Source organism: Oryctolagus cuniculus, chromosome 3 (genome assembly GCF_051225735.1).
Source record: "Oryctolagus cuniculus isolate XC-2025 breed Fujian yellow rabbit chromosome 3, ASM5122573v1, whole genome shotgun sequence".
Lineage (NCBI taxonomy): Eukaryota > Metazoa > Chordata > Mammalia > Lagomorpha > Leporidae > Oryctolagus > Oryctolagus cuniculus.
Window position 1 is genome coordinate 55,834,376 of NC_142869.1, and position 26,732 is coordinate 55,861,107.

The 26,732-nt window shown below is 38.5% G+C and overlaps 1 protein-coding gene across 1 annotated transcript in view; it reads right to left on the reverse strand.

The window, feature by feature from the left end:
* ZNF804A (zinc finger protein 804A) overlaps nucleotides 1-2,888 on the reverse strand; it is a 368,502-nt gene extending 365,614 nt beyond the window's left edge. The window contains exon 1 of the mRNA XM_051849369.3: nucleotides 2,635-2,888. Within this exon, the coding sequence (XP_051705329.3) occupies nucleotides 2,635-2,745 (111 nt within the window). The 5' untranslated portion in view covers nucleotides 2,746-2,888. The remainder of the gene's footprint in view (nucleotides 1-2,634) is intronic.
* Between the last annotated feature and the right edge of the window lie 23,844 nt (nucleotides 2,889-26,732).

Genomic DNA, 26,732 nt, shown 5'->3' on the forward strand with positions numbered 1-26,732 from the left:
TCCTGAAATAAGAAAAAAAGAAACTAAGATTTTATTAAAATCCTTTAAACTTATTGCATATTTCAAAAATATAATGATGTTTTAGAAGGCAAAAGTAAAATATATGAAAATCAAATTGAAAATAAAGTAGGAAGGATACCAATTTTTTCTCCATCAAACTAGGATTGAATACACAATAAATATAAGTCATTTTATCTATTAATTTAACAACAAATAATTTTAAAAGAACTGTAAAATAACAATGAAATTCTTACTTGAAAATTTTCAAAATGTGGTATATATATTGTTTAAGATAATATTTGTTTTTCTTATTAATGTTGATAATTCTTAGAAGTTTTAGATTGAGTTCTCTATTTTTAGCTGATACTAAGTTGTAGTTCATAGGAATTCCTCACAGGATATATGTACTTTGAAGAAAAAATTTTGGTAAGTAAGACAGCTTTTTAAAAATTAAAATCAGTCATTTATGGATATGTCCAGAACCTCTTCGGGTGTTTTGAAAGCAAGGCACAAAAATTCACTGTCTGCAATAAAACCCATCAAAAGAAATCAAGAACACACATATACAGCATATATTACCCTGTAAAGAAATAGTTTCAGATATGCTTGAATCACATATGAAATCCTCCATTATTTCAGCCCATGAAAATACAACCATGATTATTTTTAAACAACCTGGAATGAATACCATGAAAGGCCCTCTAAGTCTCTTTGGTGATAGCTACAATAAATGCCATAGGAGTTATTTCAAAAGCTGAGCCTTGTTTGTTGCTCCTGATATTTGTCTATATTTAAATATATTCATCTCCTTCAGGTAGCTGATTTTTATCATCTATTTAATCAGAAGTTTACATGGGCAAATCTAGACTTTAACCTAGTTTTTGTTAATCAACTTCAATCACAACAAACTAGTCAGCATGAACAAATTCAACTATTGTTAGAAACCCAAGGCTCACTTAGGAATCTTCATTAATAGTATTTTAACAAGTTGAGGTATGGCAACTAAGATATTTTTTAACTCCATTGTATCTTCTATCACTCCATTATGATAATCACAGAAATAAAATCTTGTAAAATTAATCTCTCCTTTCCTATAAGTGAAACTTGATTTAAAAAAATAAACCGGTGCTATTTTATTCTAAATGAAACCTTTATCTCCCACCTTCCCCCTCAATGTTTACCTCCACATCTAGCTGAGTACAGTAGCTAGGGCCAAAACTGTTTCAGTAATTCCATTAGCCTCTACTTATTACTCTATGCAGCAGGTCACTAAAGACTGCAAAAAGTATTTTCACTTTCTTTTGTTCAACAACAGTCAACCACATTTAGAGCGACAACAAAAGCAACACTCTAGCCCTGCTTTTTAGTCTTAAATTAAGAGCCAAAAGGAGGTAGCCAATAGATTCAAAGAAGAGAGAAATCAAGTGCAGCACACACTTCAGTGCCAACGTTCACTTAGGACTTCAGATGAGAACTTTTCATCATTGTAAAATACACACCTCAGCAGATTTTATTTATTTAATTAGAAACATGCTTGAACATCTATCAAGAAAAGTAGATTAGGAATGAGTATTTACATTTGTACTGAGTCTGTCCTTTAAGTTCTGTTTGACTGGGTTCAGGCTAAGCAATTCCACTGAGAAGGCGAGGGGAGCCTGCTGATGTACCCAGGTTTTGAGAGACACATTTGTATGGGACCACCTGACTTGGGCTCTACTCTTCCCAGTACTTAGCGTAAGGAGGCTTCCTCTACTCCCTTTCTCCGTTATGGAGGTGTATACTTCTCCAGAGACACCAACCCACAAAAGCACTGCAGGGAGGTGTAGCCACGAGGCGATCTGGATGGAGACTGGGCGCTGTCACCAGGCACTATCTGGACGCTCAGTGCATCCTCCCCCACCAATCAGGAGTGCGCTCCCTACCAAGACGCTGCCGGATGAAGCTCTGTGGTCCAGTGAGAACCTTCCAGCAACGGCATGGATTCTCTTTGCCTAAGAGGCTTCCTAATGGCTCTCACCATGAGGCGGTGATGCCCTTCACACTCATCCCCCAACCTCTGCTAGAGGAGCAAGCGGGAAGTTGACAGCTCGGGTTTCTGGAACGCTCTGTTCAGCTTAGCACTGACAACTTCTCACTGCACAAGTTTGTCGCCAGACCGTCTTGGGCTAGAGCCGGCATACTCGCACAAACTCTGTCAAGAGCATCACTCAATCCCGCCACTTCCCCCGCGCCACCAGCCACATGGCTCCCTGCCTCCAACAGACTCCCACCTCCTCATTCACCTTCACTCCCCGAACTGAGGCACTTGGGGTTAGGGTTCTTTCCCTGCCTTTTGGAGGAGGTTCTGCAGACACAATTCGCCTCAAATAAGAAGCAGCTGTGCTAAGCGTCAGGCATTTTGGAGTGAGGTGGAGGGCGAACAGAGCATCGTGGAAGTGCGAAGAAAAGCCAGGGATCACAGCACGCCCGAGGCGCCTTCCTTTTCCCACACCTAATTCTCACCCACGCCCGCCGGAGCAAGAAATGAATACATCAGAAACCAAATGCAATCACAGCATCTCCACACCTCACTGTAACCCCAGTCCTCCAAATGCCCGAAAGAGAGAGAGAGAGAGAGAGAGAGGGAATTTTTACCAGAGTTTTGTTCCCGTTCTTGCTGAGAGGGCCCCGGAAAACTCCCTTGATGTTGCGAAAGTGTCCGTTGCTGAGACGCGTGGAGCTGATGACAATGTAGTAACACTCCATGGGGCAGCCGCCGCCTCCTCAAGCGCAGCCGCCGCGTCCATGCACCCCGCTCCCGCAGCCGCAGCGCGCCGGGGCCGGGCAGGGCGCGCGGGGACCCGCCGGGAGGGCCCCAGACGCCGCCGCCGCCGCCGCCGCCGCCGCTGCTCCGCACGCCCTGAGGAGGCAGCCTCGTTACGCCCGGCGGCCGCGCGCGCCCAGGCGCCCCCGCCTCCGCATGCCCAGTCTTTCCCTCTCTTTGAGCGTGTGCGCTTCTCTTCCAATTCGCGTTGGGACGATGAGCCCGGCGGGAGCAACCCTGGCCGGGAGGGGCGGGGGGCGGGGGTGGGACCGGCCAGGAAGACAGAGCCGAGCGCCAGTCAGCGGCGGCGCGGGAGCCGAGCGGAGCCGGGCTGCGGGAGCCGCCCGCGCGGCAGCGGCAGCAGCAGCGGCGGCGGCAGCAGCGGCAGCAGCGGCGACGGCGGCAGCAGCAGCAGCATCCCCCGCTCTCGGCGCCCGCTCTCAGAGTTGCGGCTGCTGGCAGGCATGAGTGTTATTATAGTGAGCGGCGTTGCCGGTCCATTGCACTGAGCCAATGGCAGGGAGCCACTGGGCTGATAGCGAGAGCTGTCAGAGGAGTACATCTGTCACCCGCTGCCTCCCCCCGCCCTCCCCCGCCGCCGCCGCCGCCGCCGCCGCCGGGACCCGCGGCCGCGCCAGCCGGGCCGCGAGCCGGAGCGCCCCGCGCAGCGCGGCGACCGCAGAGGGCTGGGGGCGCGACGACGGCCACGGCGGGCGGGCTGCAGGGCTGCAAGGGCGGCCGCCGCCGGAGAGTGGGAGACTCCTCCAAGGTGGGGGCGGAGGGAAATGGAACAGAACGCGGTTTCTAGCCGGGCCAGTCGGTGTGGGGATGGGGTGGGGGTGGGGTGGGGAGGGGTGATAAATAAATTAATAATTCAGTACCCAGGGCCAACCGCTTCCAACTGCAGCGAATCCAGGCAGGTGCCCACAGCGTCTCCTCTCTCGGGGACTACTCATCGGGTTTGGCTCAGTGGGTTTTATTTGTTTTTTAATGTATTTTGGGCACTGAGGATGGCATCCTGTTCAGAACCCTAGAGAGACTAGGAGAGAAAAATGCACCCCTTCCCCAGTTTACCCCTCCCCCAATACAGGGACCTTAAACCGCCCGTATGGATGATGGCTCGGGTGGACGGGCCCGAGGCGGTGAGGGTGGGAGTGGGAAGAAGGCAAAGGCGGGGGCTCCCGGCGTGTGCGTCCCAGTCCGGGCCTTCCCCTCACCCACCTCCCTGGAGAGCATTAGTTCTTCCTAAATTGTCAAAGGGGATGCTTTGCGGCACGGAATCTGCCTAGAGCTTGCCTTGCGTTTCTCTCCGGTTCTTCTCTGGCTCTCTAGGGTGCGAGCGAATCAAAGCCTGCGCCCTGGAAGCGACCTGAATGGCAGAGCCTGCGCAGGAACGCAGGAACGGATAGGTGTGTCGCGGCAAGTAGGGAATGGGGTCTGCCGCGTTCTCTGGAGAAGGGCTGGTGGCGTGGGTTTTGGACGGGCACAGACGGTGTGTCCTCGCGCCCGCCTGCTTCTGCCTTTGTGTAAGTTTAGCTGCTCTGAAGTGGTGGAGTGAGGGCGTCCCATCAGGTAGAAACACACCATGGATCTTGCTACTGCTGTACGACTCATTAGCAGGCACTTAAAAAGATCGATAACTGGCAGTGAGGCTGGGAGATGATGCCTACGATGAATTCACTGAAGGCTTTATTTTCCTTCTGCCTGGAAAGCCTTCATTGGTTAAAGCAGATTCCAAACATCTTGATGTCCCTATGTCAAGGCACACTGCACCTTGAAATAAACCGTGGTTATTTCGTCTATTTGGGGCTTAAGATTGCAATAGACTGTCCATTTTGTTCATCCCACATATATAGGTGACCCTGCAAACCATAATGCCTTCCTTAAATGAGTCTGACAGTTTGCACTTTTTGAAAGCGGGAGGGGAGAAAACCTTCATGAGGTAGGAAGTAGTTGTATGAATAAATTGTAAATTTTGGGTGGTGGAACAGAGTGCTAGGTTCATCTATACCAAATGTTTCCACCTTTTGTGCTTAAATTCAAGTAAAGGGAAAAAAGTTGGTGTGGACTGAGCAGAGCTGATTATGAGGTGTTAAGAGTTATTTTAAAATACTTGGCTGAATTTCTCAACTATCCACTTGGGGGAGTCTGGAAGTCTTGCAAGAAAGAGAATTTAGAAAACTTCTATACTCTGTGGAACAGATCACCCAGTTGTTTGTTAAAAATCAGTATGAACACAATCCTATTAGGAAAAGAAAATTGATCTCCACTAAATATTGTATAGAAATTAAACTGATTTCTGGTTTCCATCATTGCTGTCTTGTTTTTATTTGCATTAAGAAGGTGCATGCATTCTCTGATGATATCAATTTGGGAAGAACTGTATGATATCTATTATGTCTTTCAAAGTTCAGGAAAGTTGCAGCTACTAGGTGGGTGATAACATCTCTACCGTTCCTAACTCAAACCAAGGAAGCTCCCAAGGAAATGGAAGAAACGCCAGATGTGAAACAGAGATGATGTAGTCCTTGGTGAGTGTGTAAATCATAATGATGGGAGTCAGGTTTTTTGGTAGTGTATTTTGCTCAAAATGCTTCTGGTGAAATATTTGATTTCTGTAGCATGAGTTCAGGTCATTTTCCAGTTCAGGAAACAGCAAACACAGTTACATGAGTTGTCCTATGAAACAGTATCAACAAGTGGCAGAGTCTGTATGACTGTATGCACCCATGTGTTTGTGCATATGAACACAAGGGTATTTCAAAATGTTCAAAGAAAATGGAAAATAGAATTATATTTTAATTCTGTGTTTCATGAACTGATTGAAATATCCTTGTAAACATGTATATCATAACAATAAACATTAGTAACATTTTCTTAACAATATCCCCTAAAAAAGCGCTACTTCCAGAATAATCTATCTTTACCACTTACATTTTTGATATGATGCAATGGCTTTTGGTTGTCACACCCGAATCTGAATTTGAATGGTAGCAAACACACTTGCATCTGCTATTCCATGAAGGATAATAGTTAAAAAAGAAATGAGGAGCCGGCGCCGTGGCTCACTAGGCTAATCCTCCGCCTAGCGGCGCCGGCACACCGGGTTCTAGTCCCGGTTGGGGCGCCGGATTCTGTCCCGGTTGCCCCTCTTCCAGGCCAGCTCTCTGCTGTGGCCAGGGAGTGAAGTGGAGGATGGCCCAGGTGCTTGGGCCCTGCACCCCATGGGAGACCAGGAAAAGCACCTGGCTCCTGGCTCCTGCCATGGGATCAGCGCGGTGCGCCGGCCGCAGCGCGCTGGCCACGGCGGCCATTGGAGGGTGAACCAACGGCAAAGGAAGACCTTTCTCTCTGTCTCTCTCTCTCACTGTCCACTCTGCCTGTCAAAAAAAAAAAAAAAAAAAAAAAAAAAGAAATGAGGAAATTTTGGAAATTTTGCAAAAAAATGTATCTTCACTGTCTTCTGTATATAAAAGAAATTAATTTCAAAATTGAGATTGAACAAAGACATATATTTCAGAAAAGACTGTTCATTTCTTTTGTGTATCCAAATTTAGTGGCCACAGCTATACTGGTCATTTAAATTAAATTACTAATCACCTGACAGGATACTCATTATCCCATTACTAATGAGCTCAGATACTAGTAGACTTTTCATCAAATCAACCTTAATGTCCAAGAGAACAGTGACCCACCACCACAGGGTGTCTGCTTCCCGACTGAACAGAATGGACATAATGGAATTCTTATTTCAAAAACATGGAAGGGACCTATAGCGTGAATTCTGCTGGAAAAAGAGAAGTAGGAAATGAATACTTTCTTATTGTCTCAGAGAAGAGGCATACCTTTCTGTGACAATATGTTAAAATGAGTAACCAGTGACAAAATATTGTGTCTTTCCATTCTGTTGCTCCCATCTTTCCTTTTGTCATGGTTTAAAGAAATTGAGCATAACCCGCATTAACCATTATTAAGTCTTTCAAAAAAAGAAATTAAGCATATAAATCAGCAGCTTTAAATTTCCTATTGTGTTACTACCTCTTGTGATATCCATGGTCGATTCCTATCACTTAAAACAATTTTGAAATCTCAAGAGTTTTGGTAATCATTTTGACAAGAATAATTTCCGTGGAATCGCATCACTCTAATTTTTAAAAATAAAAAGCTTCTTTTTGTCAGTAATTTAGACATTAGTTTAAAGGCATTAAGTAGAGGGTGGGCATTTAGCCTAGCAGTAAAGATGCTGATTTAAACTCTTGTGTCTTACATTGGAGTACCTGGGTTCAATACCTGGTTCTGCTCCTGACTCCAACTTCCTGCTAATACAGATCCTAGGGGGCAGCGATGATGGCTCAAATAATTGATTTTCTGCCACACACAAGGGAGACCTGGATTGAATTCTATGTTCCTGGCTTTGTTTCTCACCATTGTGTACATGAGAGAGTGAACTGGGAAATGGCTGCTATCCGTCTCTCTACTTCTCAAGAAATGCATTACACTAAGAAAGGCATCATTACTATAAAATATTGCAACTTGATTTTCCTACCACTTCACTTCCGTTTTGCTCCTTCCTCATTGCTGGGTGTCTTCTGCTGTGCATTGATACTCATTAACCCTTTTTGTTTCCTATCTGGCTTTGTTTAACCAAATCTGTATACTAAGTTTCTGCTTGACAACTCAGCATTGTTCTTGGTGTGCTCTGGTTTACACAAAAATCTCAGCAAAATGTTGTTGCCCTGATATATAAAAAACAAGGTCTTGGCGGGGCCATGGCTCACTAGGCTAATCCTAGTTCTAGTCCGGGTTCTAGTCCCGGTTGCCCCTCTCCCAGGCCAGCTCTCTGCTGTGGCCAGGGAGTGCAGTGGAGGATGGCCCAGGTCCTTGGGCCCTGCACCCCATGGGAGACCAGGATAAGTATCTAGCTCCTGCCATCGGATCAGCACAGTGTGCCGGCCGCAGCACACCGGCAGTGGCAGCCACTGAAGGGTGAACCAGCGGCAAAGGAAGACTTTTCTCTCTGTCTCTCTCTCTCTCACTGTCCACTCTGATTGTCCAAAAATAAAAAATAAATAAAATAAAATAAAAATAAAAAACAAGGTCTTGCCTCTTTTGCCAGACTAGTAGCTTGATCCCTGGGTCCTGAATCCATACCCAGATTCACTTAGCCCAATTCTTCCAGAATTTTCCCACTGCTAATTGAAGCCTTAAAATTTAACAATTTTTACGTGTCTTGACTTCCTAATTCCTAATCTCTGAATGCTTTTATCTCTGCTTACCAGAACACCTTTCCATCAATCAGTTGAAAGATCCACAAGTTAGACTGACTTCATGGGTCCAACAATTCAGCCTTATATGAGCTTTTGTAAGCCAAGTTTTTATTTTATGCCATCCTGGAATAAAAAAAAAAAAAAACATAGACTACAAATACCAGTGTTAGTCAAATATGTCTGTGAGGTAGTCTTAGTCATCCCTGAGTATATTATTTGGATTGGAATTTTTCTTTTCACTACTATAATAACCTAAAAATAAGCATTTTTGAGTCATCCTCATATCCTATAACTGACTAATTTGTAAGTAAGTGGTGCCACTATATGTATTTCCTTTACATTCATATTAATGATCCCACTGTTGCCAAGTATTAGTACTTGAGAAAGAATCTTGTAATTTAACCTGTAAGATATGTGTTTCCTCTCAGATGAAGCACATGTTATCATAGCATGCTGATACAGAGATGTTGGACGGTTAAATTGGAAAAGAGTGGTGAGAGAAGATTGGTATTCTCAGGAAGTATGCATAGGAACCATAAACATCATGCATGGTGAGATTCTTATTGACATGCAAACACTCATAAACAAATTCATGTTTGAGATAGGATTTAACTTCAGCAAAGCAACATCATCTGTTACATTAAATTAGGATTGTAAATTTGGATATATTGTCTGTTGTATTTTCATTTGATTTCTATTTTTTTGTTTTATGTTTACATAAGTGCAATAAGCATATGGAGTGATATAATTAGTTTTATGTTAACATATTTAAATAAAATTATGCCATAAGTAAACTAAATATATGCTTGAGAGTCTCTTAAAAGCATCTATGTTATTCAAGTGTGAGAAACAGGCATAAACTAATCATGGGACAAATTGAACAACCTATATCGGACTTATCTACGGTTGATAATGTTACTGTATAATTTGAAGAGTAATGGAAATTTTAGAATAATTATCAAGAAATTGTTATAAAAATAATACCTATATTCTTATTTTGTATTCCAGTTCTGCCAGTTTGAAATATTGGGACTGCTAAAAACAAAGCCTAATCATTAACAAATATAATAATCCAGTAATTTCAACATGTACCTTTGCAAAAATTCTCCACTATGAATGAAAATCCACTGAAGTAAACTATTTAGTTACTGCATATAAGATACATATGAGTCAGAGATGTTATAAACAGAATCTTTGCAGTTCAGAATCTCTATTTGTGGGAGCACCATCTCAATACCTAACCATAAACAAAGTGTTAAAATCCAGGGACAGGTGTTGTGGCTCAGCTGGGATTCCTGCCTCAGCTTCAGATCCAGCTTCCTGCTACCACATCAGGGCAGTAGCATATGATGGCTCAAGTACTTGGGTTCCTATCATTTATGTGTAGGACCATGATAGAGCTACTGGCTTCCAGCTTTGTCCTGGCCCATCCCTGGCTGTTGTAAATCTTTAGGGAGTGAACTAGCAATTAATTGGAAGATGTCTGTCTCTCGCTCTCTCCCCCTCTCTCCCTTCCTTTCTCTCCCTATCTCTTCCTCTCCCCTTCACTGCTTTTAAAACAAACAAAAACCTTAAGATAACAAAACAAAAATATATTGGATAAATGATGATATAAACTCCATTTACTTCATTTATTTAATCTTTATTTAAGAAAAATGTAAGCTTTATCCTATACTTTCAAGTTTAATTTCTCTGATTCTCTGGCAACTTACCTAAGTCAGGTGTGGATCAGGCCTGACAGAACTCAACATCAACTCAGCTCCCAACTGAGGAATGTGTGTGTCTTGAATAGCTGGTAGAAATGCAGGAATTCTGAAATGTGTAAATTAATGCAAATGTAAAAAAGAGAGAGAAATTTCACAATTTTCCAAAATTCAACCTTAAGAAGTAAATGGAAGATTTTTATATTATGCAGCATTTTCACATGTCTTAAAAGAATGATAGCCTGTTGTCCTGTATAATATATTTAGCTGATATTGATATTTTGAAAGTCTTTTTTACCTCCTTACTTTTCAATTCTAATAAGTAGCCTCGGGATAAATGCCAGAACAATGCAATCTTAGGAGCCAAAGCTATACTTTTGTTATGTTGCCAAAAAAATTAATGTAATTGGATGTCCCATAACTAATTTACCAAAAGGAATAACATTAAGGTACATTATAATAAGGAAAAAAGAATGGAAAATTATTACATTACATGTTATATAACCCTTTTTAAAGGAAATCCAGTAATATCTATTAAAATTAAAATTGCATATAATTTTTGATTCAACAGTTGCATTCCTGGGACTCGATACATAGAAAAGCCAGTAGAAAAGGATATTTACAGGAACATTTAATGCAGCATTGTTCAATTGTTCATGGTTATAAAAAAGTGGAAACAAAGAAAGTGGTTGTCAAGGGACTAGTTGCGTAAATTATGATAAATTTCAGACTTTCCTACATCTGTGAAATAATAAATTATATCATATGCTTTGATTTAGCAAGATTATCTAGTTGTTTTATTATATAAGAAATATAAGATACAAAGGACAGAAGAGTATAAAATAGTAGTTTTGTATAAAACTAGAACAAGTGTATACTTTAAGAAAAGAATAAACAGGCATAAATATAGGTAAAGTTGAAATTCAAGAAAATGTATTGTTAACATGGATTTCTTGGTGTCAGATTTGAGAACCAGAAGAGGATGGTGAGGAGATAAACAAGGCTGCCATGCCTACAAGTGCAAACATATATCTGGGCAAAAACAAAATAAAGAAAAAAAGAGAAGAAGGAAGCCTTGCCTGTAGGGAGCGAAGAAGATATAAGTATCACTTTAGCTAGTATGGAAATAAATGATTATAGAAAATAACTGAAGGCATGTGGAATGTTAAGATGAGACTGAAATAGGGCTGGTATTGTGGTATAGCCCACATTGCTAGCATCTCATATGGTGCTGGTTCTGGTCAAGCTGCTCCACTTCTGATCCAGCTCCCTGCTGATGGCCTGGGAAGGGCTGCAGAGGATGACCTCAGTGTTTGGGCCCCTGTCACCTTGTGGGAGACCCAGATGGAGCTCATGGATCCTGGCTTCAACCTGGCCCAGTCCCTGCTATTGTGGCCATCTGAGGAGTGAAGCAGCAGCAGCAGAGAAGATATCATTTGAGTCTTCTCTCTAACTCTGACTTTGAAATAAATAAATCCTAAATAAAAAAGAAACTGAAATGGAAGCAACTGGTTCCAATGACAAGTAGAGATGGGGGAGGAAATGGGTAAATGTTTCTCTTTTCCTTTTTAAAGGTTTTTTTGCTTGTTTGTTTGAAAGGTGAAGTGACAGAGAGGGAGAGAAAGAGAGAGATCTTCCAATCACTGGTTCACTCCTCAGTCCCAACAGCCAGGTTTGTACAGGCCAAAGCCAAGAGCCAAGAACTCAATCCTGGTCTCTCACATGGTTAACAGGATCCCAAGTGCTTGAGACATCTTCTGCTGCTTTCCCAGGTGCATTAGCAGGAAACTATATTGCATGCAGAGAACCCGAGACTTGATCCAGAGCTCTGATATGGGATAACAGCATTCATTGCAAGTGGAGGCTTAACCCTTGTGCCACAATTCTAGGCGCAGGCAAATGCTAAAATTTATAAGATTTACTGATAGCCTAGATGTGATGTGACAGAAATGCTAATAAAAAAGAACAGGATTTGGGCCTTGCAAATAAGAAGTTTCTAAAGCATTTTATTGAGATCTGGAAATCTGGAGAAAGTAACATTTGTAAAATAGATTTTTGAAAAACAAGATTTTATAACTTTCAAACATTTAGTAGAGATCATGCAGATGGCCAGATATATTCTGGAGTCAGGATCAGATACTCACTTGGGAGCCATGGTCATATCAGTGTCATTTATAGGTATGCAGGCTGGATGAGATCACATGATAGTTCATATTATCCAGAGAGCACAGGAGTGATCAGGGTTGACTCCAGGAACAACAGCTAAAAATAGAGCCAGAAAATGAGCTGCCCCAAAGTGTTATAAAACAAGAAAACAGGACGTTTCAGAATCCCTTGCCTCTAAAAACTTTGTTGATTTTAAGGAGAATGATCAGATGTGTGGAATGTTACTAGTATCAGAAGAAAGACCGGATCACAGGAGCAGGCGCTTCACCTGCTGGTTAGGATGCCCATACCCCACAGTGGAGGACTCTGCTTCTGACTCCAGTTTTGCCTAATGCCTGGGAAGCAGTAGATGATGACTCAAGTAATTGGGTCCCTGCCATCCACGTTGGAGACCTATATTGAGTTACCAGCTCCTGGACATTTGATGAGTGACCCCATGGATGGCCTACATACCTACCTCTCTTACTTACTCTCCAATAAATAAACAGTTTCAAAATTGAGATCAGAGAAGAAATCTCAAGTAGGTCATGACAAAGTGATCTCAGTAATATACCAAAAAAGGTGTATAGAATTTATACACACACACAAACACACACACACAAATCTCTGAAGGGAGTTAAGAAACCACACATGTGGGGCCAATGCTGTGACATAGAAAGTTAAGCTTCCACCTGCAGTGCTGCTCCACTTATGATCCGGCTCCTTGCTATTGTGCCTGGAAAGGCAGTGGAAAATGGCCCAAGTACATGTGGGCCCTTTGTACCCACAAGGGAGACCCATAAGAAGCTCCTGACCCTGGCTTTGGCCTGCCCCAGCCCTGGCCGTTGAGGCCATTTGAGGAGTGAATCAGCAAATGAAAGCTCACTCACTCTCCTCTCTCTGTATCTCTGCCTTTCAAATCAATCAATCAATAAATCACACTTGTATTTTATTCATTTGAGGGAACTTTTGTATTCAGTACAAATGTGACTGTATCTTTAAGAAAGATATAGGGTCCAATGTTGTGGCTCAACAGGTTAACCACTACCTGCAATGTGGACATCTGATGTCTTAGTACTGATTGGAATCTCAACTGCTGCACTTCCAGTTCAACTCCCTCTCAATGAGTGAAACGATGGCCTAAGTACTTGGTCTCAAACATGGGAGACCTGGATAGAGATCCAGGCTCCTGACTTTGTGGCCCTTTGTGGAGTGAATCAACAGATGGAAGATACCTTTATATCTTCTTCTCTCTCTTGGTCACACTACCTTTCCAATAAAAATAAATCATAGAAAATTATTAAACAGAAACTGTGGCTTTGAGCCTTCCTTTCTGTGTTTCAACAGAAAAAAAGGGGGACGGGAAATACAGACGGTCAACTCAAAAGTATCCCCTAACACAACACACACACACATACACACAAACACATACACATGAACACATACACACAACATGCACTTTTAAAAGTTCATGGAAAGTGAAATTGAAAGTTTAATTTAGGGGCCGGAGCTGTGGCGTAGTGGGTAAAGCCACCGCCTATAGTGCCGGCATCCCATATGGGAGCCAGTTTGAATGTTCCACTTCTGATCCAGCTCTCTGCTGTGGTCTGGGAAAGCAATCGAAGATGGCCCAATTCCTTGGGCCCTTGCACCTGTGTGGGAGACCTGGAGGAAGCTCCTGGCTCCTGGCTTTGGATCGGCTCAGCTCCAGCCGTTTCGGCCAACTGGGGAGTGAACCAGTGGATGGGAGACCTCTCTCTCTGCCTCTCCTTCTCTCTCTGTGTAACTCTGACTTTCAAATACATAAATAAGTATTTAAAAAAAGAAAGTTTATTTTAGTGCAATTTCCTTTTTTATAGGAAGATTTATTTACTTATTTGAAAGTCAGATTTACAGAGGGAGGGAGAGAGAGAAAGAGGCCTTCCATCTGCCAGTTCATGCCTGATCCAGGCTGAAGCCAGGAGCTCAGGTGACAAGGGCCCAACCACTTGGGCCATCTTCCTCTGCTTTTCCTGGGCCAATAGAAGGGAACTGGATCAGAGATAGTGTAGCTGGACAGACCCAAATGGGATGCTGGCCTCCCAGGCACTAGGTTTACCCACCATGTCACAATGCCAGCACCACAATTTTTAAGCTAGGGATCCAAAGAACTCTACTAAGAGACTATTGGAACTCATAGAATAGTTTGGCAAAGTAGCAGGATATAAAATCAATGCACAAAAATCAACAGCCTTTGTATACACAGGCAATGCCACAGCTGAGAAAGAACTTCTAAGATCAATCCCATTCACAATAGCCACAAAAACAATCAAATACCTTGGAATAAACTTAACCAAGGACATTGAAGATCTCTACGATGAGAATTACAAAATCTTAAAGAAGGAAATAGAAGAGGATACCAAAAAATGGGAAAATCTTCCATGCTCATGGATTGGAAGAATCAATATCATCAAAACGTCCATTCTTCCAAAAGCAATTTATAGATTCAATGAGATACCAATCAAGATACTGAAGACATTTTTAAAACCCCTTTTTATGAACTTTTTCATGACCGCTCATATACATGGAATTTAAATTTTACATGAAAAAATCTTATCTTTCAATTTCATTTTCCATGAACATTTTGAAGTATGCTGATTAAATATTCTCAAATTTCCCTCTTCCTCAGCATTCTCTTTATTGATAGAAGGTGTGGAACTTTCACTGAGGTTTCAAATTTATGCATGTTCATATTGACTTAGAACCAAATGGAAATAAAAAAAAATGCATTATATAAAATTGACAAATTGATTTATGCCTTAGTAATTTTGTACTGCTATAATTAAAAATACCATGGACTGGATGGATTAAATAGCTAAAATTTATTCCTTACAGTTCTCAGGGCTGGGAAGCCCAAGATCAATATACTAACTCACTCAGATTCTGATGAGGGCCCACTTCCTGGTTTGTCGATGGTTCTCACTTCTTGGTGTAATCTCACAAAGCAAAGAGATTATCCCTCTCTTGTCTCTTCTGATAAATGTATTTTTGTATTTTTTATTTTTTTTTAAATTTATTTGACAGGTAGAGTTATAGACAATGAGAGAGAGAGAGAGACAGAGAGAAAAGTCTGCCTTCTGTTGGTTCACTCCCCAAATGGCCGCTACGGCCAGTGCTGCACCAATCCGAAGCCAGGAGCCAGGTGCTTCTCCCTGGTCTCCCATGTGGGTGCAGGGCTCCCAAGCACTTGGGCCATCCTCCACTGCACTCCCAGGCCACAGCAGAGAGCTGGACTGGAGGAGAACCCAGTGCCCATATGGGATGCCAACGCCACAATTGGAGGACTAACCAAGTGAGCCAGGGTACTGGCCCCTGATAAATGTATTAATCCTATTCCTGGGGTCTCCCCCATCATGCATTAATTATCTCCAAAGCACACTTCCCAAAATTACAACATTGGCCATGAAGGGTTCAACATATGAAATTTCAGGGGACACAAACATTCAGTCTATTTTTTTTTTTTTTTGACAGGCAGGGTTAGACAGTGAGAGAGAGAGAGAGACAAAGAGAAAGGTCCTTCCTTCTGTTGGTTCATCCCCCAGCTGGCCTATATGGTCAGTGCGGCCGGCGTGCTGCACTGATCCGAAGCCAGGAGCCAGATGCCTCCTCCTGGTCTCCCATGCGGGTGTAGAGGCCCAGCACTTGGGCCATCCTCCACTGCCTTCCCGGGCCACAGCAGAGAGCTGGATTGGAAGAGGAACAAGTAGGACAGAATCTGGTGCCCCAACCGGCACTAGAACCTGGGGTGCCAGCGCTGCAGGCGGAGGATTAGCCAAGTGAGCCGTGGTGCCGGCCTCTATTGTTTATAAATAAAAATATTTTTCAATTCTAATGAGGTAATATGAATTGGATACCTCATAATATTGGAATTGGAATATTTAGTAGTATAATACACATGAAAATAAATTTTGGAATATGTTTCATGAATTTCTCCCATTCTCCATTCACATGATTTTCACTTGTCACATCCATGACTTTCACTTGTCTCATCTCCCAGTTGCCTACCAAAATTGATTTATCAATTGCATGTCCCTGAACCAAGGAAACCCAAGAGACACATGACAAGCTTTAGATTGGGCCAATTAATAATGTTTTGTGTGTCTGGACTGTAAGCTGTTCAGGAAGAATTTACAGACATTAGAGAATGAAGGAGGTTATGGTGGGAAATATCATTATGTTCTTAAAACTGTTTATGTGAAATACATGAAATTTGTTCCCCATATATAATATGAAATTATAAGAAAAGGATTTATTCCTATAATGCACCTTCTGCTCAATAGATCAAGAAAGGAGAATGTTTCTAACAACCTATATTTAATATCTATATATTTTTGCATGTTCTTTTTTGTGACAAATCTAAACCTTGATAATAAAATTAACCATTTAAGATAAGTTCCTATGAGCTGGATTTAGTTACTGATTGAATCTTTGACATTCAATTTTTAAGCTCATTCATGAAGATTCTAAATTTTAGTTATAAATATTAAGGAAAAAATTAGATTCATTTTCTAATTAAATATGTTAGAAAAATAATAAATGATGTAAATTCTAAACAATGGAAAAGTGGTGAAACAATATATATAATACAAAAGATAATCATTGCAAATAATCTATTTAATATGATATTTTATATGAAATTAAATAAACATACTGCATAAAATGTATAATAAAATGTAACACTGTTGAGGAGATGAATTTGGGAAGGTGAACTATCAAGTTCCCATGCCTTTTTGTGCTTGCCACTAGATCTCTGTGCCCCCATATCTCTGTGGATGGTAAGTGACGTCATGGTAACTGACAGGTCCACTTGCTTGGCGAGCTGCCCACAACTCTATTATGGTTTAGATTGATCAACTTTGTCTGTTAACTCATATAAGCAACTGGGCAGGGATGGGAGGGTTAGGCGTGGTTGCCTGCTAATGGATGCAGACACATATGTGGTTGCCTGTGTATGGATGTGGACACGTATGTGGTTGTCTATATATCCATGTATGTAGATGTCTCTGTGTTTGTCCGGCTGCCATTATGGACACAAAAGCAGGTATGTTCTGTGGCTCCACCACAGAGGCAAATGGCTGCATCTTGTGCATTTCTCACTACCACTGTGAGTAAAGGAGATAGAAATCCACAAATGGCTCCAAGTTGTCTTCTGACCTGTTGGAATCTGGATCTGCTTGTTCTGGGCCCTAAACCCTGGGCATACGAACACAGCATTTTAATAGTATGAGAAAATTATCATGAAGATAATGTTACAAAAGTGGCTGGATATTCTGAGTAGACATTTAGCCTAGCAGTTAAGATACCTACATCTGACTTTGGAGTACTTGAGTACAATTCCTGACCCTGGAGCCTGACTTCAGCTTTTTGCCTCTCTAGGGCACAGTACTGATGGCTCAGTAATTAGATTCCTGCTACCTACATGTGAGATCCAGATTAAGTTCCGAGGTCTCAGCTTTGATCCCAGCCCAGTCTTAGCCAATGCTTATGTTTGGGGAGTGAACTAAGTGATGGGATCACACAGAAAGAAAGGGGGAAAAAAAGACACTAAGGTATTATAATAAAGGGTGAACACATAAACTCAATTATAAAAGTGTGATTATTTCTAAAATGTTTTTGCATATATTCATATTGTATGTGACAACTTCTCTTTACATAAATAAAATAATTTTCATAAACTATTAAATTTTAGGAAAATCACAAATTGATTAGAGCTAACAAAAGTAAATATGGGACAATGATAAAGGATGGAAAAACAGGATAATGAAAATAGTATACGTTATCACAATGAGAATGATTCAAATTATATTATAAAACAGGAAAGTTATTTGGGATATAAAATCTAACAAGGAATATGCCTAAATCTAAAATGATAGAAAAGAAGAAATTGAATTAGGAGGGTCAAGATATTGTAATTAAGTACAAACAGAAAGAAAACCATACTATCTATATTGATACCAAATTGAAATAGAATTTAACACCAAAAACACTGAAGAGGATGATTAACAAAGAAAATATAAAATATATGAACTTTATGGATCAAAAGAATATAAAAAGTAAAATGCTTAAAGCCAGAAGTTTTGGGAAAATTAAGCAAATGTAGGATACAACAATTCAGAAAAGAAATATGTTTATTGCAGCTCAATTCACAATAGCTAAGACATGGAGTCATCCTAAATGCCCGACAATGGAAGACTGGATAAAGAAATTATGAGATGTTGTTAATTCCTTACTTATCAGACTGATAACACATGTTGCTTGTTCAAGTTTAGTTGTCATATAAATTGTTATAACTATCTGAAGGATAAGTTGATTTTGTTTGTGAATTTTTTTAAAAAAGGCACCTATTCTATGACTCAGCAATTGCACTTCTTACAAACTGTTACCTTGAAATAATATCATGTAGAGAGAAAACTATTAGCATAAGGGTATTCACTGCTGAGTTTTTATAATGCCAAAAGTTTGAAAACTACCAATATATTCGTTAAAGGAAAGTAACTAGTGGAAATTAATGTAAACTAATGAAATAGTTCATCAGGGTATATTAAGAAGGATTTTCATCTAAGAATACTGAGACCTAATATGAGAATAGTGTGGTATCATTTTGGCATAAGTAAGTTAGCACACTTGCTTTTTAAGAGATAAAATATGGCTATTACAAAGACAGAAAAACCAGATATACAACAATTAAAAGAGGTTAATACTGTCAACTTTAAGTTTCATGGTTTGAGGACCAGGAGCAGAGAAATTGTGTGAAGGGGTCTTAATTTCTTAAATGAAAATATTTTTTAATGATTTTAAGTAGAGATTGTTATACTATATCTGCTTTTTAAAATAATTTTAAAAGGAATTAATAAATATTTATGGATATTTAAATTAGTCTATTGAGCATACATTGGATGAATTTAACAAACAGAATTATTTAAACTATTTCTCTGTGTTCTTTTTCCATTTCCCAATGACAATGAAAGCAACTTCAGGGTAGCAACTTTGGTGAGTTTGTTCAACTTTGCATCCATGGGACCTTGAAGAGTACCTGTAACTTAAAATGTGCTCAGTAATTATTGTAGACTGACTGAGTTTCAGGATTTAAAGAAATTAGGGCAAGTATTTGGAAATGTAAATGCATTATAACAATGCTTTCCCCATGATTAACATGAAATTGTTTCCCCAATGTGTCAGATAGAATGTATACCAAATTCTTTAAAAATACCTCCAAAACAATAAGAGTGTAGTCAAAATAGATTGTTTCGCTCATCTGTGGTAGTCAAGGTGTATGCTGTTGAGGCTGAGTGGTGTCTGATTCAGGAATAGTTATTCTAATTACATATATATACTTAAGATATTGCATTTTTTTGGGGGGGTGGTAAGTTTGGATGACTTACAAAAAAATTGATCATGATAATTTTACCAAAAGGACAGAACATGAAGTTAAACAACTGGAGAATAGACATGCCATTAGTGTATGAAAGGGTCATGACCTCAGGCAGAAAACAGTTTCTTTCAATATTGATCCTTTTTTCTTTCGTTAATCCTGAATTCCATTAGGATCATAACCAAACAATTTCCCAAGCATTTTATTTACCTTTGAGTGGCCATATGATAAAATTATGGATAATTAAATAAGAGTAAACAAGTGACTTACACAATTTCAGATTTATTCTCTTAAATGAAAGGGAAATACCTTCTGATTGCCAGTATCATCTATGAATTGGTTGAAATAAGTGCATTGGGATGGACCTTCAGGCAGCCAGCCATCTTAGGTTACACAATGGATGCTGCATATGAGACAAGGCAAGACACCAAGATAGAATGTAATGAGAAAGCCATTATAAGGGTATTGCTAAGTAGTATAATATCAAGTCAAAACACTAATATATATATTGTTTTAAAATTCAATAGCAAAATACCTGTCACATAGGGACGGCTATACAAAACTTCCATTTTATTAAAATATAAGGACATGGATCATAGTAAGAAAACAGAATATTAAATAATGAGGACAATAATTCCTTGAGGAAGTATATAAGTGGTCCAATAAAAACTAAATGAAAACAAATAAATACAACTTTTGTGATCTCTGCCCCCCACAAAATTAAGAGAATACAAAGAATACAAAAGAAACTGTAGCATTTTTATGTACTGACTTTATTTTATTATTTATCCATTCCCCCAGCTAGAAGTACAGTTATACATTTCATTAAGCCATTCTTTGCAGAATTTATTTTCTCTGACCAGTTGGGAGAAAAAACAAACTCACATGAAGAAAGAAAGTTTTTGCTTTTCAAAATGATTAAGTAAATGTTTTATATTTCATTTTCCTTTTAAGTTGTTTTTCTGTTTCATTTTAGATTTTATGTGTAAATGTAAGATAGTGTGTAAATTCAGTTGGTGGTACCAACCTAAATAGCAGTATGACAATAGCATGTCAAGCACTCTATATAAGAATCAGAAACCAAATTAAGATTGATTTTAATTAATTTTATTAACAGATTATACTTTAGAAAAATGTTAGACATAAAAATACAGAAAAAGTGGTTCCCATACCTCCTTTTCCTCTATGTCTAGTTTCCCCTATTATTAGTATCTGGCAGTAAGTAACCTCTGTTACAACTGATGAATGGACTTTCATTAGCTGAAGTATATAGTTTATGTTTGAGTTCACTTTGTATTTTACAGTTCCATGTGTTTTGATAAAAGTTATGTCACGCATACATCATTAGTGTATTACAGAATATAATTTCACTGCCCTACACATTTGCTCTTTCTCATCTAGGCATCTCTTCTTCCCTACTCCAATCCCCTGAGAACAACTGTATTTTTACTTTTTTAAAGTTTTGCCTTCTTAGAAGGTCATGTAGTTGGAATCATTCAAAGGTACTCTTTTCAGACAGGCTTTTTACACTGAGAATATGAATTGTAGGTTCCTCTTTATCTTTTCATGACTATAACTCTATTTTTACTACTGAACAATATGCCATTACTTCAATGTACAGTAATGTCTTTATCCATTCCCTCGTTGAAGGCTATTTTGGTTGCCTCCCATTTTTGACAATTATGAATGAAGTTTCTATAAACATCCATGTGCAGATTTTTGTGTGAGCATAATTTTTCGACTCCTTTGGGTAAATACATAAGAATTAAATCGCTTGATCATATGGTAAGACTATGTTTAGCTTTATAAGAAACTGCCAAGCTGTCTTCCAAAATGACTGTACCATTTTGTAAATCTACCAGAAATGCTCCTGTTGTTCACATCCTTGCTAGAGTCTTTTGCTGTTATTGTTTTGCATATTAGCCATTCTATGGGGTGTGGAAAGGTATATCTATCTCATTTTGATTTGCAGTTAACCTAATAACATATTATATTAAATTTACTAAGTGTATATCTTAGTTGATGTAGTGTGCAGACATTATTATTATTTGAACTCCTAATTCAATTAACAGAAACTAATTTTCTAGTCCTTAAGTTGTTGTTTTCTTTTTCACCTTATCTCAGTGTAAACTCTGAAGTTTAGAGTCTTCTTTTGCATCGATCTCATCAGATTTTTTTGTTCTAAATATCAAACAAAAATTGTTGCAAAATCACCTGCCTAAAATCCAAGTGAAACAAAGGAGAATTCTTTGGAGTTAAAACATCTCTACAATAATCAGTTCCTCTATAGCGAATTCTATATAGTCAATTCCTATACAGTGAATTCCTACAATTTCCCTCCAAATCAGGAATAGTTTGTTATAAAACTGTTTCAAGAGCATAGTCATCTGTCATGTTCTATTAGGAATATTTCTATCATTAGTATATATATATATAAATTACATGTACAGATAAATATATTTATATAAAACATCTTGTTGAAATTATATAATGGTATAAATAAAGAATTTATCATGTTATCTCTTAATTATAACATATATTTAATGATATATCGTTTTAAGTGTTTCACATACATGCTACTAATCTCATTTATTTGGCTAATAACTTTAAACTTTATTAAATAAAGAAAGTTTGGTAGAAAAGTTTAACATTACTTTTTTGGTAATTGAGAATGTTGTTCATTGTAGAATAAATTGTAATTACCATAATAGGAAATCAGATCTATATTGCATTTTCCAAGCCATAGCTAATAATCTATCCATATATAACACTTGTAGCTACTGAAGACAGTTATCATTTTAAAAAGTGCTTCATCAACAAAATGGTTAGATTAAAATGTAGTCATATAAATCCCTGGACTGTTCTCTGTATTTTATTGAGATTTTTATGAAAAATATGTGGATATAGATCTATTTGGCAGGTGTTATGGTATAATAGTTTTCCATCAGTGGATCTGATGCTGCATAATGGACTGGGCTAACATCCATCATGAGCAGTCAAACAGTTACATTGTACAGCCCTGACAACCTCTAAAAATAGGATTTGAAAACTCACTATTCTTCCATTCTGTGTTGAAACTAAAATATAAGAAAACACATATAATCAACTATGATACTCTTTCAAATACCCAGATTGAAAAATAATAACAAAGTAAGGTTTGAGTCTCAATTTAAGCCACAATTAAATAATCCAGATCACAGAGTCAGATTTAATATGGACATCAAACATTGTGAAACTAGTTCAGGAACTCAGTTTGGGACTCTGAAGTTATGAACAACTTTAAGTATATAGGTACACGAGTATAAATACAAACACTTTTACAGTTATTGACCTAAGAAATAGTGTTGTGGTTCACAGCTCATGAAATGAGACACTGAATGGAGTGATAGCCAAGAAGACGATGCATTCGGATCAGCAGGCATACAGAAAATAGGAGTTGTGGCTAGCAAGAGAATAGGACCAGGGAAAGCAGGGGATTCTTGGAGACTACTTCTGTCCTTAACTCTCAGTGTAGTACTTGTTCAAGCACCCTGCCCTTTCAGCGCTATCAGGCAGCAGCAGGGATATTAGTGGTTATTGAAGTAAACAGGCAATGGAAAAGCAATCGAGATAAAAGGCAAGCAACATCCATTCATCAGTGGTTGTAGAGTTGAGTCTGAAAGAGTGAACTGAAGTTACTCATGCTACGTTAAGCAGCAGCAGTTGAACTTGAAAAGAATCACTATTCATAAAAATACATACATGTACCTGGAAATTTTTAGAAATAAATAGAATTGTGAAACCTATGAAATATTTGGATGCTTATTAACAAGTAGAAGGTGTCCCGATCATTACTTAGTCAGAAATTAAAATATTACTTCCCTATGCTCATGCGGATACTTAAGAATTATGTATCATAGAGGATTCTCCTCTCTATGCACTATTTAGTTTAATAATATATTTTCTCCAATACATGTTTTGGACTTGACCACAATTAATCATCATAGAAGAACACACACACATCCAAAGTAACAAATTATTCCAAAAAAAAAAAAACTAACATACATTTAGAATAGTTTGTCTTAATAACATAAATTCACACTTTAAAAATCTATGATACAAGGGCTGGTGCTATGGCGTGATGGGTAAAAGCTGCTGCCTGCAGTGCTGGCATCCCATATGGGTGGATAGTTCGAGTCCCAGCTGCTCCACTTCTGATCCAGCTCTCTGCTATGGCCTGGGAAAGCAGTAGAAGATGGCCCATGTCCTTTGGCCTCTGTACCCGCGTAGAAGACCCAGAAGAAGCTCCTGGCTCTTGACTTCAGATCAGCACAGCTCCGGCCATTGGAACACCTCTCTTTCTCTCTGCCTCTTCCTCTCTGTAACTCTGCCTTTCAAATAAATGATCTTTAAAAAATAAATTAAAAAGTTAAAAAAAGAAGAGCCAGCACTAAAATTCTTAAATAAATATGATACAAAGCCTTTGGTTAGTATTTAATCAAGTGGTTAGTTAACTGCATTTGAACCTTTCTTTTCTATCACATAAAAATGAGAATCTATATGTTTTACATTTATTCTACTAACAGAATAATATATTAGACAATTTCCATATTAAAATAAAATATGACTGAATTTATCTGAAAAGGGCACATCAAGACCTAACCCACAAAATTACAATCAATATGATGTAAAAATATGATGTCTTTTAAAATCTGTAGAGAAATTAATTATACATATGACATCACATTTTATTCACTAAAAGTTGAAGTGCCATTAAAATATAATGATAAAGAAAAGCAAATCATAGTAGCTATAGAGATCAACTTATTTAATTGAAACTGTAATACTTTATACTATAAGCATTAATTTGGATAGTTTCAGCTTGGTAATGATTTTACATGACTAGTAGTGGCAAGGCAAGTTTACTGCATTGTCTCAGTTTCAAATTTCCTGTTATAAATGCTCTCCTGCCTTTCCTAATGGAAAACATCTTAGTAATTGCATTATTGGAAATAATGTGCTTAATTGTGCAACCAGTGTACAAAAATAAAATTACATGTTCACAACAAGTAATGAGTAAGAACAAGATTAGACAGGTCAGAGGATACAAAGGCTGGATGGGTATGTAGCCAAGGGGAAGTCATTGAATGGAGTATCTCAGATATAAGAGGTCTGTGGATTTGAGATCAAAGAGTTAGATCCAGAAAATGCAGAAAATTTGATTAGCTACAAATATTAAGAGGGCATGGTAGTTTGGTGCTTGAGCCAAGAACTACAAATACATCAATATAGAAGAACAGATAGGTTCTGTTACATTCAATTAGGTGAATGCAGACCAAAATTCAATAATAGGATGGGGGGAGAAAATAGAGGGAAGAGACAAAGAATAAAGGAGAAAATGTGGGGAGAGGAAAGGTCAAGGGGGGATAATTGAATCAAAATTGAATCAAAGTCAGAGATGTTACAAAATTAATTTAATCCTTTTGAGTAAAACTGAGATTCTTTTTTGGTAGTTATAACACTGTTACTCAAAATGCAAAGATAAGTCAGTCTTTACAGTTTAAAAGCCATGAATAGACAAAGATTCTTGCAAGCTTCTACAAAATCTTCAAAGCTATCATGTGAAATGTGAGGAAATATACAATATGGGATTTCCTCCCTTGATACAGAGATAACTATTGGATTGAAATTAATGAAATGAGACATGTGGAATAGGTTCTATTACCCATCTATATATGATTGTGTTGCACTGAGGTATAGGGATGTTATCCTTAGGTAAACTCTGGTATAATTCATAGGTTAAATCAGCTGATCTATATATTTCCAATCAACACTTCATGTATTTCTCAATTTTACATTGAGGCTGGCATGCTGATGTAGAAGGGGAAGACTGTGCTTAAAGTGCCGGCAGGCGTCCAGTCCTGGTTGCTTCACTTCTGATCCAGCTGCCTGCTAATAGGCTTGGGAAAGCAACAGAGGATGGCCCAAGTACTTGGTCCCTGAACCCATGTGGCAGACCCAGAAAAATCACATTATATCTCCAAAAAGTATGCAAGTATTATGTCAATTCAAAATTTAAAACCATATGCTTTGTTCAAAATCAGTTATTAGATATGAATAAGCATTAAAACAATTATCTATAATTATAAACTTATACACTTGATTATAAACTTGATATTTACACTGATTCCATTTGTATAAGGGTATCTCATCAAGCCTGTGGAAAATGGAAATAAAAGTTTTATGTTGGTACAAACAGTTTGAAACTCATGAAAATTTTGTTTTATAATATGCGTTTCCACAAATTTTTGAAAAATCCCTCTCTGCATGAATTTCAAAACTTTTTGCGCCAAAATAATTTTTAATACCATTTTCCACATCTTTGTTGAAGTGACCTTGTACAGTACAGAAATGCAGTTTTTAATAAGGAAGAACATCATTGTAGCATATGTATAGGAGTTGGCAAAATAATTCATTGAAAAGTTAAGAAGTGCCTGGAAGCATTCTAGGATGTCAACTAAGGGAAGCTAAATAAAAAAATTTAAATGAATTAAAATAATGTCATAAGAGTTAGGTAATACACCCCCTCTTACAGACACATACACAGAGAATAAAAGTATGAGTGGGAAGAATAAAAAGCAGGTGGAAGCCTCAAACTAGGGTGGTACAGGTAACTGTAACCTCCTCTGCATTTACCATGCAAACATAACAAATATAAAATATTTGCATAAAAATCATGCATAACCAGAGATCTATGCCAGTCACAATCTTTACAGGCTCTAGAACAGACTTTAGAGATAGCACTTTGAAGAGTAATCCAATTTCCTACGATAACAAAGAAAGAAGTAGATGGATGTCAGTGTTCGAGACAGCACAGAATTAATGCTCACAGGCATCCCAGAAATGCTTGACTATTTCCTTCAACTAATTAAAACACATACAATAAAGAAGAAATGGAATCACGTTAGCACTTAATACTGAATTACAAAGCTGTCCAGAAAACTGTGAAATCATTTGCTCTCATTTTACACCTTTGATTTAGATTAAAATGTAAAGTTTTGTTCCCTATGACACATTTTAAGTCAGTGAATTAACTTACAATTGAACAATGGTGGATGAACATTTTGAAATTTTTAATAGGAAACGTGAAAACATCTACAGTTTTCCAGCAATTAATATTACTCTACAAGAGGGAGTGTGCATTCTTCATGATTTCGGATGCAATGAATGCTACTTAATTTCTTCACAAGTTACCATTTTCTCAAAGGAAAAAATATTTTACATAATACCTCTTTATCAAGAGAAAATATCATTCATTGAATGTACAACAGAAAAACATTTTAATTTAAGCAAAAGCAAAATAGGCTATTTATTAATCCAGAAATAGAAGACAGCTTAATATTAGGAATCAAATAACGTGTTGC